General features: G+C 40.2%; 1 protein-coding gene across 2 annotated transcripts; it reads left to right on the top strand.

The window, feature by feature from the left end:
* The first annotated feature begins 490 nt into the window (after window positions 1–490).
* Window positions 491–19039, top strand: LOC109050942 (filamin-C-like). Of its 2 annotated transcripts, XM_042715750.1 has the most exons (48): window positions 491–1214; window positions 2728–2976; window positions 3843–3940; window positions 4521–4671; window positions 4883–5001; window positions 5105–5182; window positions 5285–5447; window positions 5529–5729; window positions 5886–5939; window positions 6604–6741; window positions 6849–6975; window positions 7083–7219; window positions 7305–7498; window positions 7582–7695; window positions 7911–8054; window positions 8153–8276; window positions 8360–8520; window positions 8607–8697; window positions 8784–8953; window positions 9061–9178; window positions 9279–9541; window positions 9625–10222; window positions 10316–10492; window positions 11055–11217; window positions 11344–11504; window positions 11661–11828; window positions 11985–12108; window positions 12195–12351; window positions 12433–12622; window positions 12717–12740; window positions 12904–13148; window positions 13350–13449; window positions 13541–13681; window positions 13979–14107; window positions 14193–14366; window positions 14468–14629; window positions 14712–14915; window positions 15005–15157; window positions 15258–15380; window positions 15478–15714; window positions 15807–16076; window positions 16183–16320; window positions 16418–16533; window positions 16844–16976; window positions 17098–17274; window positions 17386–17604; window positions 17850–18062; window positions 18152–19039. In XM_042715750.1, the coding sequence occupies exons 1-48, from the start codon at window positions 842–844 to the stop codon at window positions 18337–18339; spliced, it is 8151 nt and encodes a 2716-aa protein (XP_042571684.1). In that variant the 5' UTR covers window positions 491–841; the 3' UTR covers window positions 18340–19039. The 2 variants fall into 2 exon arrangements, with proteins under 2 accessions (XP_042571684.1, XP_042571685.1); XM_042715751.1 differs by lacking the exon at window positions 5886–5939.
* The last annotated feature ends 1690 nt before the right edge of the window (window positions 19040–20729 follow it).

Below are 20729 nucleotides of genomic sequence, written 5' to 3'. Positions count from 1 at the left end.
AAGTGTGTCATCCACACTGCACAGGCGATGTCAATAAAGTGCTGCGAAATGAGTAAGCACACAATTATTCCAGTGAATCATATTTGTACTACTCAGTATGTATTTAGAAGGAGCTGATTGCAATTACACATATGGTCCTTCATATACTAATCATTTATAATAACATGAAACAGCTTATGTGACATGGAAGCTATAATGTAAAGTGTTGCCCCGGTGTCACACTCTATTTTTGCCGCGACTTTGTCATACAGAGTCGGTGACCGCACAGTTTACAAATGAGAGGACATGCCCACTGACCCCGACAGTCCAGAAATAAGTGCGTGTCCATCGGCCAATCACAGGCTGCCTCAGTCATTCCACCAATCAGATCGATCACAGTTATCCTTCAGAATTAGTAAACCGCTCGTCATACTCCATTATACAGTATGACATCAGTGTGATGTAACCCCCGGGGTCCTGGGTGCATTTAAACCCCCTTCATTCACTCTCTCCTCATTTCAAACAGTCACTCCTGCGAGCTGTGGAGCAGCAAATCTTCATTCTTCAAACAGTGATATTCTTCAAACTCAAAGTGTCCATTAAGAAGTCGCGACTACATTCGGCAGGCAACTGAGAATTAAAACCGGGGACCGGCCGCCTTGTAAACCGTAAATCGGATAATCCATCATCGTCCCGAGAGAAGATCACTTTTCACAAGCATCTGTGAAAGCCTGTCCATTTTTTTTTTTTTCCGAACGCTAAGTTTTGATCTCTTTTACAGTGAACGCGCCTCTGACACTCTCCCGAGAAAGTGACGAGCTGTGAATTTCCAGCATTAGACGTATAAAAGCAAGAGTCCATCATGAGCAATTACACACATTTAGAGGATCTTCCGCCACAATACTACCAGGGCACAGACTTCGGGGAAGAGGAAGAGGAGGAGATGCCAGCGACAGAGAAGGAGCTGGCCGAGGACGCGCCGTGGAAGAAGATCCAGCAGAACACCTTCACCAGATGGTGCAACGAACATCTCAAATGCGTCAATAAGAGCCTCACTGACCTCCAGAGAGACCTGGGCGATGGGCTCAAGCTCATCTCGCTCCTGGAAGTCCTCAGTCAGAAGAAAATGTACAAAAAGCATCATGTCAGACCAAACTTCAGACAAATGAAGCTGGAGAACGTGTCGGTGGCGCTGGAGTTTCTGGAAAGGGAGCGAATCAAACTCGTGTCAATAGGTAAGATCTGCTTTAACTGGTTAAAAGCAGGAATAATATGGACACTAACACTTACATCTAAACAGGTATCTATAATATTGTATAGACCCTATAACATTTTCTTAACATTTTAAAGAGTGAGATGCAAAGAGCATAATAACAGATCTAACAATTAAGAGATCATCAATGTACATTAAAAATATAACAAGAATAAGAATCATCATCATCAAACCTGGACTGTAAAAAAACAGCCTTTATGTTAACTTTTTTTTTTTTTTTTAATTCACAAACATTATAAATATGGCTGAATAAAGGAGCATTGGCCTATACCAGTGAAAGTCGTTTTAAAGGGCTAGGTCAGTTCAGGGTTTTAAGTATAAAAAAATTTCTTAATATAACAACTTAATATTGACCCTTTTCACATTTGAAAGTATATCAACAACCAGTCTATTTAACATTAAAATTAGACGTCTTATGAGTTACACCTGATTTAATAACTATATTGTTAATTAATATTTGACAAATAGAAGTGGAGTTATCACACTCTAATCTGTTTTGTATTTTCAATGGTGTACCTCAGTAAGGGGTGACTGCCAAACCTCTCTCTCTCTCTCTCTCTCTCTCTCTCTCTCACAAACACACAAGCCTGCTCATAAACCTTATGGGCAGTCAAATGCTCACTACTTTACCTCACTTTCTTAAAGCTGAGCTGTCAGAGTCTGGGAGTAGTATTTCAGCACCATGTGCAAGTAGTTCACATTAGACTTCCATGTGTCAGTGAAATGGAAAATAGTTCTGAAGGGCTACAGCTTGTTTGTTGAGTCAAGTCTAGAATAGCTCGTTGGCGTATTAATGAATACTGAGTAAACAGACTGTTGTCATGCAGTGATTTTCACTGATTCATGTTTAGAGCTGCTTATACAGAACAGCACCATGTGTAAACAAGTGATATGAAGGAGTTTAGTGGAGATTTGACTCCTTGACAGCATGGGTCTGGATGTCAGCATTAATACTGAGACGCTAACGTGAACTAAGGCAGAACTAATACAAATATGGAAGAAACAGCAGAAAGTTAGTGGCCCTTTAGTTATAATGCCGTTTTCAAGAATGTCCAATTTTCTTTAGTCTGACAAATAAATAATGCCTTACACTGTGTTTCACAAAACTAAATCTAAATATATATATATTATATATTTTTATATATATTTCATATAAATATATATATATATTTACACAATGCCATGGTAATAGATATTTTAATATAATACTTTGTTGACTGAATATGGTAGTCATTCAATATAATAGTATTGTAAAAGTACCATCACTGTACCATGGAACTGCCACAGTACTCAATTTATATACTGACATCCCATATTTTATATACCGAGTCTTTGGAATCTTCCTTTGTGATGGGAAAGGTAACCCAAACAAGTGATTCGAAGAGTTAATTAAACCCAATGTCAAATTGTTAAGTAACATAAGTTAAAGTCCGTTTGCTAACTCAGTTTCTTTGGATTGTCTTTGACCTGTGCAGATAGCAAAGCCATTGTGGATGGGAACCTGAAGTTGATTCTGGGACTCATCTGGACACTCATTCTCCATTACTCCATCTCCATGCCCATGTGGGATGATGAGGACGATGAAGACGTTAAGAAACTCACTCCCAAACAAAGGCTGCTGGGCTGGATTCAGAACAAGGTACCAGAGCTGCCTATTAACAACTTTAACAAGGACTGGAGGGATGGCAAGGCCCTCGGTGCCCTCGTGGATAACTGTGCCCCTGGTAAGTTCACTTTCTGACATAATCATGGTTTGACTTTGGGCAGTTGTGGATGGGTGAGGAAATGTAACAGTTTTTCAAGATTGTACCGAGATTTTGGTTCTCACTACTTAGTTACCTAGGTAGTTTATATTTGGTATTTGAACATTTAATTGTTTACTTGTTTTGATTTCCTGACATAAGAGCAAAAACAAACAAACAAACAAACAAACAAACAAACAAGATAATTAATTTTAATAAATAGAATTTATAGTGTCAGTGCCAATCTAAAATGAGTAAAGTCTATACATTTTGCAATAAATAGTAAATTAGTATATACAGTCTTAATAAAAGTCTGAATAGTGTATATTCTCCTTTTTTCACTTTCCTTTTAGAGAGCTTAAACCATTGTTTGTAATTATCAAGAGAACTCATAATATGGCTATAATAAAAATATATAAAAAAGAAAAACCTTTATTTAAAATATGGATAAATTGTACAATACAACCGAGAATGAGAGCTTCATATATTCACTGCATCTTAATCATGACATTTTTCCTGAGCAGCACTTGACACACACGTAGGCTTACTGAGGAGAGGGGTAATGAACTGAAGTGTTTACTTCGGTGTAGCTGAAATGAAACAGTCCCTGTGAGACAGTCATGACCATACAGGGTGCTGCTGGCTTTTGATAAATCACAGCATAACCGTTATCATTATATAATTGGTTTACATTTATAAGTCCCTTTAGACCCTTTGTATAAACAGTAACATATCGGGTTTATGAGAGGCCTGATGTCATAATTTTACTTTTTTATTTATATTTTCTGTCCTAAAGTATAAAGAAGGACTTAAATGACCCACTCATATAATTTTAACTCTTTGCACAGGTCTGTGCCCTGACTGGCAAACATGGGACCCCAACAAGCCCGTTGCAAACGCTCGTGAGGCCATGCAGCAGGCCGATGACTGGCTCGGTGTGCCTCAGGTGAACATCCACTCAACATAAACGCCACATGTTCAGTTGTATACTCTACTTCATTCACAAGGAAGGTAGTGTCTAGGCATGGGTTTGTGTAAAATGTTAGTGGTCCAAGCAGTTTGACACACAGTGATGTCTGCTCCATTATCCTCATGGCATAAGTGTGAGATGCCACACATGGTGGAAGGTATGTGCCATAAATTCTTGGGGCCAAATGCCCTGCTGACTGTTGAGGGGATGTGGGAGGGGTCTGGCTCCTGGTAAATCCTGTCCTTGACTTGTTGAAGGCTGCTCTCAAACCTCAGCACTGTGTGGATAAATATAGTATCTGAAGAGATTCCCACTAATTTTAGTATGTAATGTAATTTTAGAACAAACGTGACGGTGAAAAGAAAATGCTGCAACGGTGGCACTTTTTTGTGCAATGTTTATCTCATCATAAACAGGCCTAACAACTACTTCACTAGTTACTTTTCCGATGAAGATGTAGTCTAGTGTTTTTCTGAGCACATACACAACTTGAAAGCAATGATTACTGAATAAGGACCGCTATACATGCAACATCTAATGAATTGTTGATCTATAGGTGATAGCTCCAGAGGAAATCGTGGATCCAGATGTGGATGAGCATTCAGTGATGACGTACCTCTCCCAGTTTCCCAAAGCTAAACTAAAGCCTGGAGCCCCTCTCAAGCCAAAGCAGCTGTACCCCAAAAAGGCCAAGGCCTATGGACCAGGTGAGCAAACTACAGGCTCATAAACCAAGTGCAGTTGTCTTTACAAAACTTTTTTGAGCTGCATATACAAATTAAATCGATTGTATTTTAAAATAAGATCTATTTACGCTTTATTTAGGTACTTTGTTTGCACACAGTCAAGCATAGAATATGTACATCCTGAGTATTGCTTATGTATCACAGTTTTATTTGTATTTTTTCATGAAAACAGGCATTGAGCCTCAGGGGAACATGGTTTTGAAGCCAGCTGTTTTTACTGTGGAAACGTTGGAGGCAGGGCTTGGAGAAGTGATCGTGTATGTTGAGGACCCAGAGGGTCACACTGAGGAGGTGAGAGATGACAGATGTTTTTCTGTAACGTTCTGTAATTATTGCATGTGAAACAAGCTATTAATGACATTTTTAACTACAATCCATATTTTCATTTTGTTAGGCTAAAGTTGTCCCCAACAATGACAAGAAAAGAACATTCTCTGTCACCTATGTGCCCAAAGTTGAGGGACCCCATAAGGTATGCATTAGTACTGTAATGGTTGGCTATACATTGTCCATTTGAGAATAAACCGGTTTGCTTCCAGTGGCATGGTTGTTTATTTATTCTTATATATCACAGGTGAAAGTACTCTTCGCTGGTCAGGACATTGATAAGAGCCCCTTCATGGTGAACGTGGCAAAGGCTCTGGGTGATCCCAAAAAAGTTCAGGCTCGAGGTCCAGGTCTGGAGCCAGTGGGCAATGTGGCCCATAAACCTACTTATTTTGACATCTACACCGCAGGTGAGCAGAACACACAGACTTGTTTTGGAAGAGGCTTTTCTGTATGAAGGTGCACTCAAGATCCTGTCTCACCATTTTCAGGTGCTGGGGCTGGAGATGTTAGTGTGGTCATCGTTGACCCTCAGAATAAAAACAACACTGTGGAAGTTCTTCTGGAAAACAAGGGTAATAACATCTTCCGTTGCACCTACAACCCCGTACAAGAAGGGCCACACACCATCCATGTGAGCTTTGCTGGACAGCCAATACCCAACAGCCCCTTTAAAGTGCACATCTCCGAGGGTAAGCATCTGATATATTTCCTTTCTTACATGTCTTGCATATCTTTCTTCAGATGTCTTTAAATGTGTTGGTCATATTGGAACAGTACATGGGAAGCAAACAAAGAACAATCAAAGAATCTCCACACACCACCAAAAACAATTGTTTATTTTGTAGCACACCCTAAACCTTATGCTGGGGCTCCGATGCAGATCCCTCATAAAAAGAAAGGTGCGCTGCCGCTCGACTTTGGTCCACGTCTCCTTGTTTATACCACTGTGGGCAACAGTATCTAAGCTTTGCTTCTTGCTTGTTCGCAGCAACTTGATTCCTGCCATGCATCATTTTGAAGCATGGTAGGAAAGTGGCAAAAGTTAGTGAGTGTGTTTGTATTGAAGGATGGCAGAGCAGCAAAGACTGACTACATGAACTTACACAACACTACACCAAACTCTGAAGTCGCTGTTATAGCTGTGCTAAGAGGCACAGGATATTTGCATGAGTGTCGTGTAAAAAAAAAGCCGCTTTTTAAAATATTTTTATGCATTTTGTTGTAATAGAGCAAAGTATTTTGGGCTTGGGTGTAACATTGTCAGTATGGGTGTTTATAAAATGACCGTTACAGTAATCAATGACCAATAATCTAGCATTATAATGCTGGTATTGTATTTTATGGATGTCCTGTGTACTGCATATTTCCATTTATCATAAATGACCTGCCCTGTATGGGGATCTATGACAACAAAACAAAGTAGCATTGCAGTTTTTCAGTTCATCATCAAAGCAACTCATCAGAAGCGCAGCACCTCGCTTACTAACAGTGCTTCAGTCTGCGCATTTGAAAATGTTTTGGACATTTCATGATCTGTTTACTTTATTTCTTTTTCCCCATCAGCCAGCAACGCAAATGCCTGCCGTGCCTCTGGCCGGGGACTGCAGCCTAAGGGCGTTCGGGTGAAGGAGGTGGCAGATTTCACTGTTTTTACCAAAGGAGCAGGAACCGGAGAGCTGAAGGTCTCTGTGAAAGGGCCAGGTGAGTCATTTTTAAATTTGCTGTCTTTCAAGGGTGTAATTCTTAGTCTGTTTGCTCATTATTTAACATGCCTGTGTTTAGGAAATGCTGAATGTGTATGTTTTCAGGAGGAGTAGAGGTGCCTGTGAAAGTACGTGATGTCGGTGATGGCGTTTTCAAGTGTGATTATTGTCCTATTAAGCCTGGAAAATACACTGTGAACATCACATGGGGAGGTCAACCTATTCCACGCAGGTGGGAGCTAATAGTACCTAGATAACCATTGCGATACAAATATACATACCTTTCTTTATGTCAAAGTTTGTCCAGTCTCAGCACTGTTTAAAATAGTTTTATTTTAGCCCATTTGAAGTGGAGGTCAGCAAGGAAGCTGGACCACAGAAGGTGCGGGCTTGGGGTCCTGGCTTGAAGACTGGAATGGTTGGCAAGTCAGCTGACTTTGTTGTTGAGGCTATTGGTACAGAAGTAGGATCTCTAGGTAGGTAATTCTAGATGAGGAAGTAATAATTAAGTTTTTTTTATGCATACAACAAATTTCTTATGTGCTATCTCTGTTTTTAAAGGGTTTTCTATTGAGGGCCCCTCTCAAGCAAAGATAGAGTGTGATGATAAAGGTGATGGTTCCTGTGATGTGCGTTACTGGCCCACTGAACCTGGAGATTATGCAGTTCATGTCATCTGTGATGATGAAGATATCAAGGACAGCCCCTTCATGGCCCATATACTTCCAGCAGCTAATGATGTCTTCCCTGAGAAGGTGATTAACATATTGAAATAATAATCTCTTATTTTCTTAACTTTTGCTGTCAGTGTTATTGATTTGAAGGATCTCATGTGCAGGTCAAAGCATTCGGGCCAGGCCTGGAGCCCACTGGAGTTATTGTCAACAAATCAACACAATTCACTGTTGACGCTCGACAAGCTGGCAAAGGCAGTCTGAAGATCTATGCTCAGGTGTGTCCATGTGTAATATTCTCAATGTTTTCAGTGTTTTCCTTTGGTAATGATCGCAGACTAAAGTTAAACATCAATACTGTAAGTAGAATCAGAGGGTAACATAGGACAAAGACTCTAAACGTGTGTACTATTCAAACCAACATATGTGCCAATATGAATTATTTTGTTTCTGCAAACTGGCTAAATGGTCACCTGCTGGGCTTTTCTTCTAGGATGCTGAAGGCTTTGTGATTGACATTCAGATCACTGATAAGGGAGATGGCACTTTTGTTTGTATGTATGTTCCTACCAAGCCAGTGAAGCACACCATCATAATTACCTGGGGGGAGGTCAATGTACCCAAGAGTCCCTTTAGAGTGAGTATTCCTGTGATGGAACAACATCATTAGATAAGTCATTGTTTCAGATTTAACCTTGTTTGCACATAATTGCTGATTGTTGACATCACTTAAAGGTTCTTGTTGGTGAAGGCTGTCACCCGGACAAAGTGAAGGTCTTTGGGCCTGGAGTTGAGAAAACTGGTCTAAAGGCGAATGAGCCCACCTACTTCACTGTTGACTGCAGCGAAGCTGGCCAAGGTTTGCAAAACATTTTATTTTTTCTCTTTGTATGACGCAGTATAAGAGTATTAGTGTTGCTAACCATTATGACTATATTGTAGGTGATATCAGCATTGGGATCAAATGTGCTCCAGGTGTGGTGGGTCCAGCAGAGGCAGATATCGATTTTGACATCATTAAAAATGATAATGACACCTTCACTGTCAAGTACATGCCCCCTGGCCCTGGCCGTTACACCATCATGGTGCTCTTTGCAGATCAGGTAAAGCAGCCTTCTTGCTTCTTGCCAAAACCCAGTTGTACGCTAAAGCTAAGTGAACCTCTCAAACTCTTCTCTACTTAACGCAGGAAATCCCCAATAGCCCATTCAAAGTCAAGGTGGATCCTTCTCACGATGCTGGTAAAGTCAGAGCTGAAGGTCCTGGACTGAACAAGACAGGTTGGTGTATGCCACAACATTAACACCTTTAGCACCTTAACAGTCCCAGAGAAATTAGTTTTAATTGACACAGCTCTGTTTTACAGGCGTTCAAGTCGATATTCCAACCCATTTCACCATTTTCACGAAAGGAGCAGGAAAGGCTAAACCAGAGGTGCAGTTCAAAACTGCTGCCAAAGGAAACGCTGTTAAAGATTTTGAGATCATTGATAATCATGACTACTCCTACACAGTAAAGTACACTGCCCTTCATCAGGTCAGGAGTCATTAACATCTATTCCGTTTTGCTTTTACTTTGAACGTGAATGTTATTAAGATGGTAAATGTTATGTCTCACCAAATGCCTAATCTTCTGCTAATTAGGGTGAGATGGCTATCATGGTCACACACGGTGGAGATCCCATTCCTAAAAGCCCTTTCAAAATCACAGTCGCCCCTCCACTCGATCTTGGCAAAGTCAAAGTTCAAGGTCTCAATGAAAGTAAGCATTTAACTTAACGGTTAAACCACTTTACAACCTGGTCTATCAACTATAAATGCATACTGCTCTAATGCTTACTAAACTTCTGTATGTGTTGCAGAAGTGGAAGTTGGAAAGGACCAGGAGTTTATTGTTAGCACGAAAGGGGCAGGTGGAGAGGGTAAGGTAAATGTGAGCATAACCTCACCTTCTGGTAGACCAATACCTTGTAAATTGGAATCAGACAAGACCAGAGAGGCCACCAATGTGAAATACATCCCACCCGAGGAAGGCAATTACAAGGTGGACATCAGCTATGATGGGAACCCCGTTCCAGGAAGTCCCTTTGCTGTAGAGGGACTCATGCCTGCCGATCCCTCCAAGGTAAGATGACTTTTTGGGAATAATCAGTTTCTTGACACTATTGTGTAAGTTTTATTAATTTCATATTACTTCATTCCCACTAGGTTCATGCCTATGGACCGGGACTTAAGGGTGGTATTGTGGGTCAGCCTGCACGGTTTACTATAGACACAAAGGGGGCAGGCGCTGGTGGTCTGGGTCTAACACTGGAAGGCCCCTGTGAGGCTAAGATTGAGTGCCAAGACAACGGTGATGGAACCTGCTCTGTTGTCTACCTGCCAACAGAGGCTGGAACCTACAACATCAACATCCTATTTGGGGAAGCTCATATCCCTGGTTCTCCTTTTAAAGCGGTTGTCAAGCCAGCTCTGGATGCTGGCAAAGTTATAGTGAGTGGACCTGGACTGGAGGGGGCTAAAGCTGGTGAGGTGGCTACTTTCACAGTGGACTGCAGTAGAGCCGGGGAGGCTGAACTCACCATTGAGATTGTGTCAGATTCAGGGGCTCAAGCTGAAGTTTGCATTCAAAATAACAATGATGGAACATTCTCTGTTACCTACACCCCTCTCTTTCATGGCATACACACCATCACCATTAAATATGGAGGTCAGCAGGTGCCCAAGAGCCCCATACGTGTTCAGGTGGAGCCATCTGTGGACACAAGTGGGATTAAAGTGTACGGACCAGGAGTGGAGCCCAGAGGTAGTATTTGAAAACTTTAACCACAACTTTCTGTGATTACCTTTCCAACCGCAATTTAGTTATACCTTATTTTCTGTTTTTCTATCACTCAAGGGGTCCTTAAGGAGGTGACAACACACTTCATTGTGGATGCCCGATCCCAAACTAAGACCAAAGGAGGAAATCGTGTTAAGATTCGCATCATCAATCCATCAGGAGCAAACACAGACACATATATCACTGATAAGGGTGACGGCACATACAGAGTGGAATACACTGCTTTTGAGGATGGTAGGTCACGTAAACACTGAACAAATGAGTTGAAAGGAACAAAATATGTTGAAAGTGAGGATTTTTTGAAGGTTTGAATTATTTTTTATATAATTAAAAGTGAATTCAAGTTTTACGTTTTCATCTTAGATATGTAGTGGAGGGTGGAGGAAAGAGATAATATATCTTGGATTGGGTATATAAATATAGCCCATGGTATGTTTTCAGAAGCTTTCAGAGCTTAGAAGGGGAACTGAATTAGAACATATGACAGATGCAGGGAGAGTTTATAAATAGGGAATGCACTGTAAAAAGAGATCATTAAATAGTTGTGTGCCTGACTAGCGCCCTCTGCACAGAAAAACAGCTTGTATTAACACCAGCGACAGCTGCAGTTGACAGTTAACACAGAGCAGATAGCAAAAACTATATGCTATCAAACTCTGAATGTTCTTATTTCACAGATGCAATTCTAAACTAAATATTAACTTTATAAAAACATGTGTTAGATAGCTATAGCCTATGAAGTAGGATTGGCATGAACCATAATGCCCCAAATTAAAGCAATTTTTGCTTTGTGTAGGTTTGCACCTGATCGAGGTCTTTTATGAGGATGTTGCTGTTCCCAAGAGCCCCTTTAAGGTGTCAGTTGTGGAAGGTTGTGACCCAACACGTGTTCGAGCTTATGGTCCAGGCCTGGAAGGTGGGCTAGTTAACAAACCCAACTGCTTCACAGTGGAGACAAGGTATGAATCTGTACTGTACGAATATACAATCATTGGTGCCTGAAGGGAAATTCGTATTTGTTTTAAAGCTGGATTCGATTTGGAGTTATTTATATCTCATTGTACATCCATGCTTTTGATTTTAAGGGGCGCTGGGACGGGTGGTTTGGGCTTGACCATTGAAGGAGCATCAGAAGCCAAAATGTTCTGTAAGGACAACAAAGATGGTAGTTGTAGTGTTGAATACATGCCTTTCACTGCTGGAGACTATGATATTAATATCACTTATGGAGGCCATCCTATACCAGGTAAAATATTAACTACCAAAATACTTATAAATATAGTAACTACCTATACAATATTACTCTATTATCTATACATTATCTTTTTTATCTATACATAATCTGTATAGTTCTATAGCTGCTCTAACACTTAGAACTGTGTTCTTCTTCTGCTGTTCTCAGGCAGTCCATTCCGGGTGCAGGTTAAGGATGTGGTGGATGTCAGTAAGGTGAAGTGCTCAGGTCCTGGACTCGCTAACAGAGTTACCGCACATGTTCCACAAACCTTCACTGTGGACAGCAGCAAAGCAGGAGTGGCTCCTCTAGAGGTGCAGTTGTACGGACCAAAAGGTACCTAACATAAACCCCTCCAGTATGCTATGAATATTCTCTGAGCCTAACAAACTAAATAACTTGTTACATCTCACTGGAAATTAATTTTAGAAAGCTCCACACTTGCCACCAGTGATCTTTTCCTTCGAAATCTTGAACATGTTCGTCTTACAGGAACTCTGGAGCCTGTAGTTGTTAAAAACAACCGGGATGGAACGCATACTGTCAACTACACCCCTGCAAAGGAGGGGCCACACACTGTGTCCGTCAAATACGCCAACCAAGAAGTACCTAACAGGTAAGATCATCTGTATTTAACTGTCACTTCATGACAGTAACGAAAACAATCATTTCATATCTCTTTCATTTTGTGTTTGTAAACAGTCCATTCAAAGTCAATTCAGCCCCCGCACATGATGCCAGTAAGGTGCGTGCTAGCGGACCCGGTCTGGACACTAAAGGAGTGGCTGCCAGTCTTCCAGTGGAGTTTACCATTGATGCTCGTGATGCAGGAAAAGGCCTTCTGACTGTTCAAATCCTTGTAAGGCTCTCTTCTTATATTGAAAACCTCAAAACAAGACACATATTACCAAAGCGCATTTAAACATTGTGTTGCATTTAGGATCCAGAGGGAAAGCCGAAAAAAGCCAGCATTCAAGACAACAGAGATGGAACCTACACTGTATCTTATGTGCCTGACATGACTGGCCGCTACACCATAACCATTAAGTACGGTGGAGATAACATCCCATACTCACCTTACAATGTCCAAGCCTTTCCCACTGGTGATGCCAGCAAGTGCCTGCTCACAGGTATTGTTTCCAGTTTGGTGCTTTCAAAGATTTGTGATTTATTTTCCCAACTCTGGTTTTGCTAAATTTTGTTTGCGTTCTTTTTTATTTTCAGTGTCTATTGGAGGACATTGTGTTGGTAAGGAATCAGGCAATTCATTTAATGATTTTATGAATTATTGTATAATGGTGGGATATTCTATAATTTAATTTTCTACCATTATAAATATTCTACCATTACACCAAGTAATAAGTTTCAAGGGTTGAATTCTTTGGTTTGAGCAATGTTGTCATTTGAACAGAAAGCCTTGGGCCCAATATTAAGATGTCAGAAGAGACGGTCATCACTGTGGATGCCAAAGCTGCTGGAAAAGGGAAGGTGACATGTACGGTTCTGACCCCTAATGGCATGGAGCTGGATATGGATGTTACAGAAAATCCAGATGGCACCTTCGACATATATTACACTGCACCCGAGCCGGGGAAATATGTCATCACAATCCGCTTTGGAGGGCAACACATTCCTAAAAGCCCTTTTCAAGTCATGGTGAGTGATATTACAGAACAGGTGTGTTGGACTGTGTATCACTGCCATGATAACGCCATGATAGATAGAGCTACTGATACTGATACCAGGGACATTACAACAGAGTGGGATTTGAATGAGATGCTTAAAATATTAAATGTTGAAGTGGCAGAAAGATAACAGCACACTGTCTGAAACATTGTCTTTCTTATGTTATTTCAGGCTACAGATCAGCCTGTTGTACCGAGAGACGACACAAAGCCCATGTTTCAACCCCTGAACTTAGTTATCCCCTTCACTGTCCAACAAGGAGAACTCAGCGGTAGTATCTTAAATCATATTCATTTAGAGCAGAAATGTTGTTAGTCGTATATACTGTTTTCTGAAGTATACCACGTTTGCTTTGTTTGCAGGGGAGGTGCGTATGCCCTCTGGTAAGAAGGCTCGTCCTTTCATCAGGGACAACAAAGATGGAACAGTCACAGTGCAGTTTCAGCCTACAGAGAGAGGCCTGCATGAAATGGATATAAAGTATGATGGCAACCACATCCCAGGTTGGACTCCATTTTGGCATTATGTGTGAAGTGGCCCAAAAGCATTTGGACACTCAAGCTATGGTTACTATGTGTAACTTTTATTTGATAATGTTTTACTAATTGGCATTCACTTTTCTGCTGTTTTTTTTTTTTATTCATTCAGATAATCTAATGACATGAAATTCACACTTTTTATGTGTCTTAAGATTTCAAATATGCATTGAGACCACTGTAATTGTCATTTAAGATCCATGTAATGATCCACTGCATCAAGCTTGTTACAGAATCATGACTGGAATGTAATTATGTTCACAGGAAGTCCTTTGCAGTTCTATGTAGATGTAATGAACAGTGGGATTGTCACAGCCTATGGACCTGGTCTGTGCCATGGGACAGTCAATAAACCAGCCACTTTTACTGTTGTTACCAAGAATGCTGGACAAGGTACATAAATGTGTTGTTTTGCAGCAAAGTCTATTTTTTAGAAAAAGTGTGCTAAATAACAGTCAATTTTGTTTGCTCTTCACAGGTGGTTTGTCCCTTGCTGTAGAGGGTCCATCTAAAGCAGAAATCAGTTGCAAGGACAATAAAGATGGCACCTGCACTGTGTCCTACTTGCCCACAGCACCTGGCGATTACAAAATCATTGTCAAGTTTGATAACAGCCATATTCCTGGCAGCCCCTTCACAGCAAAGATCACTGGTATGACAAGCAAAAAGAAATGTGTGTTTTTACAAATTTAACCTGGCAAAAGTAGCTTAACTCTTGCCCATCCTCACTGTTAATATGTCTTGTCCATGTAGGCGACGATTCGCTCCGAAGATCTCAGATGAACGTTGGCACAGCTGCAGATGTCTCACTGAAGATCACAGAAACAGACCTGAGCTATCTGACAGCTAGCATTAAAGCTCCATCAGGAAAGGACGAACCGTGCCTGCTGAAGAGACTGCCCAACCGGCACATCGGTAAGCACGCAAAAGGCCATACAGTGCTTTCTGCAGATGCTAGATCGGCAATGAATAATCTCCGCTCTCCTTGCCTCACCAGGTCTCTCGTTCACCCCGAAGGAAGTGGGGGAGCATGAGGTCAGTGTGAGGAAGAGTGGGAAGCATGTGAACAACAGCCCTTTTAAGATTATGGTAGGGCCATCTGAAATCGGGGAGGCCAGCAGGGTCAAGGCTTTTGGTAAAGGTCTCGTTGAAGCACATACCTTTGAAGTGGCCGAGTTCTTTGTGGACACTAGACATGCTGGTATGTTCTTGTAGTTCTTTTACTCTATGGATGTTTTCAAATTAAAATCTGATGTAATACCCCTAATTAAAATAATTTTGGTTTCAAAGGATATGGAGGACTTGGATTGTCAATTGAGGGCCAAAGTAAAGTAGATATTAATTGTGAGGATATGGAAGATGGAACATTTAAAGTGACATATTGCCCCACTGAACCAGGCAACTACATCATCAACATCAAGTTTACAGACAAACACATACCAGGTTACTTTTCAGTGTTTCTTTACAATGATATACTCATATAGACTGGCTGACAACAATGGTAGAGATTTATAACATTTTGTTTTCACATCCCACTCCATAGGAAGCCCTTTTACAGTGAAGGTAACAGGAGAAGGAAGGATGAAGGAGAGTATAATGAGAAAACGGCAAGCTGCCTCTGTTGCCTCAGTCGGCAGTGTGTGTGACCTAAACCTCAAAATCCCAGGTAAAAAACAAATATTAGTATATATGATTCTTAAATGGAATACAATAGTTTTAAACAACGAAAGTTTCTTAAAAATGGTAAATTCCTTTCTACACAGGAAACTGGTTTCAGATGTTGTCAGCACAGGAGCGCTTAACTCGTACCTTCACACGCAGCAGCCACACTTACACACGTACAGAACGCACAGAGATCAGCAAGACCCACGGAGGCGAGACTAAGCGGGAGGTACACGTAGAAGAGAGTACACAGCTTGGCGGTGACCCTTTCAGAGATGTTTTTGATTCCTTCCTGGGAAGAGAACGACTGGGTAGCTTTGGCGCAGTAAGGCAAGAGGGTAAGGATAAACTATTATTAAGCTCCCCTGCTCCCCAAAACACCCCCAGCTTTTGTTTTATTGGTTACCTTCATTGGTTTTCCCATTTCCAGGTGACTCAGGGATTCAGGGAATGACAGCCCAGGTGACCAGCCCTGGTGGAAATGTAGCCGATGCAGAGATTGTTGATAGCGGGAACAGTACCTACAGAGTCCGCTTCGTACCAGCTGAAATGGGTTCTCACACGGTCAACGTCAAATACAGGGGTGAGCATGTCCCTGGAAGCCCCTTCCAGTTCACGGTTGGGCCCCTTGGGGAAGGAGGCTCTCACAAGGTCCGGGCTGGAGGCACAGGCCTAGAAAGAGCTGTTGCAAAAGTTCCTGGTATGTTTCAAACTAACCTTGTTTTCTTCTCGTTTTTGGAATGATTAATATTGTCATGGATTGTTCTCTCATTTTCTGCATCCCTCTTTTCATTACTCTCTAATAGCTGAATTCAGCATTTGGACAAGAGAGGCTGGAGCTGGCGGTCTGTCCATTGCTATAGAGGGTCCAAGTAAAGCTGAAATCTCATTTGAAGACAGAAAAGATGGGTCCTGTGGTGTTATTTACATTGTGCAGGAGCCAGGTGAGGTTTACAGCAGAACTTGCTATGATCTGAGTTACACTTATATAGCAAAACCAGTTGAAATCATTGCACTCTCGTTCTCCATTTCTTCTCTCAGGTGACTATGAAGTTTCCATCAAGTTCAATAATGAGCATATCCCAGACAGCCCCTTCATTGTTCATGTTGCCACAGTGTCTGATGATGCACGTCGACTTACTGTTGAAAGTCTTCAAGTAAGCTCCCAGCTAGTCAACAGCTAGGCACAACCGCTCTATGCCTTACAGAACAAACAGTAATGATTAGATCATATAACATGCGATGGTAGTAACTACAGCAACAGAAAAATACAAGCTTGCCAGAACAACTCTTTTTTGAGTCATGGCTGAGTTATCTTTGTCCATGAGCTGTAATTGGACTCCAGGGCCATGCTTTTATTTTGTTGAGCAGTGTTCTATTTATCTGCCTATCTGTCAATCTCTCTGTCTGTCGGCATGAATGCATTTGTGTCGGAAATCAAACTTTCATTCCTCTTTTCACGTGCAGGAGAAGGATTTGAAGATTAACCAGGAAGCCTCGTTTGCGGTTCAGAGGAATGGGGTGAGAGGTGCCATCGATGCAAAAGTTCATGCCCCCTCTGGTGTAGTAGAGGAGTGTTATTTGACTGAACTGGATAGTGGTAAGTTGTAGACTTCTTGATTTCTGTCATGCATATGACAGATGGTTTTACCAGAAATGTAACTTTCATTGAATAGGCAACTCTTAGTTGTTCTAACGTTATGATTTCCTCCTTTTCATAGACAAGAATGTAATTTGCTTCATTCCACGTGAGAATGGTGTTCATTCCATTGATGTGAAATTCAATGGTAGCCATATACCAGGTAGTCCATTCAAAGTACGTGTCGGAGAAGCAGAAAGTGTTGGGGATCCAGGAATGGTGACTGCCTTTGGTCCAGGACTTGAGGGTGGACACACAGGTACTGGTCCACTGTAATGCAGGATTTAGTATAAAGTTGCTGCAGATTTTCTTATTAGTTATACATCCCTAGCAGATCCAACTGTAATCTTGTGTTCTTATTGTTCTGTAGGGGTCCCCTCTGAGTTTGTCGTAAACACATGCAAGGCTGGTTCAGGTGCCTTATCTGTTACTATTGATGGTCCTTCAAAGGTCAAAATGGACTGCACTGAGTGCTCAGAAGGTTATAAAGTCTCTTATACACCGATGGCGCCAGGAAACTACCTTATATGCATCAAATATGGTGGGCCACAGCATATCGTTGGCAGTCCCTTCAAAGCAAAGATTACAGGTAGGATAAACACTTCCTTCTTTGATGTAAATGAATGTTTCCTGAATTTTGCGTTTTTGTTGCTAATCAATGTTATGCCTCAAATGCTGTAAAATGAGTTTAGGCTGTATTGAACCAGGAAGAATTTTGCCCTAACTAAATCGTGAGACTTCCAGTGTAGATTGTTTTTTTTTCAGGTATAATATTTGTGCAATGGCTTAGAGAGATGTGACTGCGGATGTTAACATGTCTGTCTCTTGCTGCAGGTATGCGTCTGTCTGGAGGCCACAGTCTACATGAAACTTCATCAGTCATTGTGGAGACGGTTACCAAAACCTCAAAGATGGCAGGAGCTTTCAGCTCTCTGTCCAGCTCCAAGTCAACTTCAGATGCCAGTAAGGTTGTATGTCACGGTGCCGGCCTCTCCAAAGCCTTTGTGGGTCAGAAGAACACTTTTTCCGTTGACTGTGGTACAGCAGGTAAAATAAAACTAAAATAAAGTTAATGATGGTTTAGTACTAATAAAGTACAGAATTATACAGGATATTTATTTTGCTTTTTTCTTCAGGTATAAACATGCTAATGGTTGGTGTCCATGGTCCCAGAACCCCATGTGAAGATGTGGCTGTTAAACACATGGGAAACAAGCTTTACAATGTAACCTACACCGTGATGGAGAAAGGAAACTATGTTGTTATTGTTAAATGGGGGGATGAATCTGTACCAGGAAGTCCCTTCCAAGTGAGTGTTCCCTAAACAGCTTATACCTAATATATATAAAAAGTATATATATTAACTTTCTCGCTGAGGAAAACTTTAAGACAGAGGCTGATCTTAGAAGGTGCTGCCTTTTATGTGATGTTAACCTGTTTGACGCAAATGCATTTTAATACTGTTTTGGATGCCACAATGTACCATTTATTGTTAAAAGAGAGAAGAGTTTTAATTCATAATAAAAGGAACAAAGGAATTTTTCAATTAAATAAGTATGTCTACGAATGCCTCTTTTGTATAATCACCAAAAGAGAAACTGTGAGTATTTTAGAGGGAGGTTTATTGTTCTCGAAGGCACTTTTGTTGGTCAGGGGACGTCACAGCAATATGATTTTGTGTTCTGACATTTTCAACAGTGTATAGACATGCTTTTATATGCTTTATAGAATGTAATTTTGTTATCTTAACCAATTATTTAATATGCATTTGAAAACTTAAATAAAGAATAAAACTGTGTGGATTTTTCGATTCACAAAAAAGCTAATATTTGATGTATTCGTGTCATTTAATGTCTTCACTGTTTTGAGTGAGTTTACTATCATGACATCTTTGCACGCTGCTCTGCATTCTGATATTAAATGTGCATTTCTCTCATCATGTATTATTTTTATTGAATGTGATATTGTGTGTGCCCAGTTTATTAAATACAAACATAGATAAAGCATGTCCTTTATCCTCCTGAGACCCAGCTATGGTGTTTTTGTCTCTGTAATGGACATTATATTTTAGTGAATTTCTCTGAGACCTCACATGTTACAGTTTTAAGTCTGGATGTCCTGTACAGAGCACCTTCAGGGCTTTCCAGAGATACCAAATGATTGGATATTTCACCATGACCACTCCCTCTCCTTGGTTTTTAAAAATGACTGACATTAATTTAGTGATAAAATTGTACTAAATTAATACAATTTAATATTATAAATACAATATTTTGTAAAAAATAATTAAAATCTGATTAATTATCTAATAGTTTGTCATAAATCAAAGTCTCAGGAAAATGTTATGAGGTTTCAAATCAAAATATGACTTCCTGTTATGAAACAGGACATCATTTCATACATGTCCACTGTAGAGGACACCAGGACTGAAAGAATGTTTATCATACATTTTGGGAGACAAAAGGATTGAATAGGAAAACAAATTATATATCAATATTCTTATGACATATTGGATATTATTATGAAAATCTGGCCAGTTACTACTCCCATTATTACACTTCTTTTTTCAACATGCAAGATACAGTGTATAGATAACATTGTGCTTAATGGGAAAACCAGTTTATGGATTTTTTACACACATATTGCATAAAGCAAAATGTTATATCAAATCATTTTGTTACATATTTTATAACATAGTTGAGAACCATCCTTAAAGTTTGGTATTAAAAATTCTGAAAACAAAAAATTGATTGGGGATTAAAAAAATCCCATTGTTTTTGTCTTTTCGTGTCTATTCTTGTCATTTTATTTTTACAAAAACTGAGTCGTGGTGTCCTCTACAGAGAACATAGCATAACATGAATAAAATATCATTTTTCAAAAATGTTATTTTACCTTTTTTTTTTCTCTTATGCTCTAAATAAATAATGTAATAACATGAAAAACACTAAATACACAAAGCTTTTTATTTCTGGTTCTGAGTAGAATATGGCTCCCAACCTTTTAAATAGCCTTCTTGGCAACTTTTGGGACTCAGACGTGGTCTAAATCTAGAGATCATGTGCTCCAGACCCACTGATTGACGTTTCATTTTAGCACGATCCGAAAATGATTCAGTCATACCAAAATGTTTCTAGTTTAGTAATGGGTCGTTCGCGAATGAGCCGACTCTAAGAGCCAGCTCTTGTAGGTGAACGACGGGAGCTGGCTCGCATATCTGAAGAGCCGACTCTATTTAAAAAAATATAGCCTATAGAAATTAAATCATTATGTAATAATGAAATAATGGATGCATTTTATTTTATTTAAAATAACTGACTAATTTAAAGAAATATATATATATATATATATATATATATATATATTATATAGGCCTAAAGGCGCACATATTCGTTTCGACTGTCTGATCAGCCTCACACTCTGTTCCTGTCAATCATACACGAGGTGTCAACCAATTATATGGCATGAGGGAGGGGCCGAGCCATCACACACACACAACACACACACAGTGTCAAACTCGGAGAAGAAACCGCATCAGCCCCTCGAATGTAAGGCAGCTTACATTTCTGAATGCAAATCTCTCATAAAATAAAAATATGATCAGCATTGTGTGTGTGTGTGTGTTCATGCTAGTTATACAAAACATAACTAGTGAGATAGTTCATGCTGGTTATATAACATGCCAAAAAGGAGGGACCAGTTTAATCCTTTCAG

The sequence above is a fragment of the Cyprinus carpio genome, chromosome A25, assembly GCF_018340385.1.
Source record: "Cyprinus carpio isolate SPL01 chromosome A25, ASM1834038v1, whole genome shotgun sequence".
In the NCBI taxonomy this organism is placed as follows: Eukaryota; Metazoa; Chordata; class Actinopteri; order Cypriniformes; family Cyprinidae; genus Cyprinus; species Cyprinus carpio.
Note: the sequence above shows the minus strand (reverse complement) of the source record. Positions and strands in the feature narration are given on the sequence as shown.

Excerpts from the sequence above, each read along its gene's own strand:
- LOC109050942 (XM_042715750.1), top strand. The coding sequence starts at position 842 with ATGAGCAATTACACACATTTAGAGGATCTTCCGCCACAATACTACCAG. Across the intron at positions 11,218-11,343 it reads TGCTTCACAGTGGAGACAAG|GGGCGCTGGGACGGGTGGTT; the intron begins GTATGAATCTGT and ends TTTGATTTTAAG. Across the intron at positions 11,505-11,660 it reads TGGAGGCCATCCTATACCAG|GCAGTCCATTCCGGGTGCAG; the intron begins GTAAAATATTAA and ends TGCTGTTCTCAG.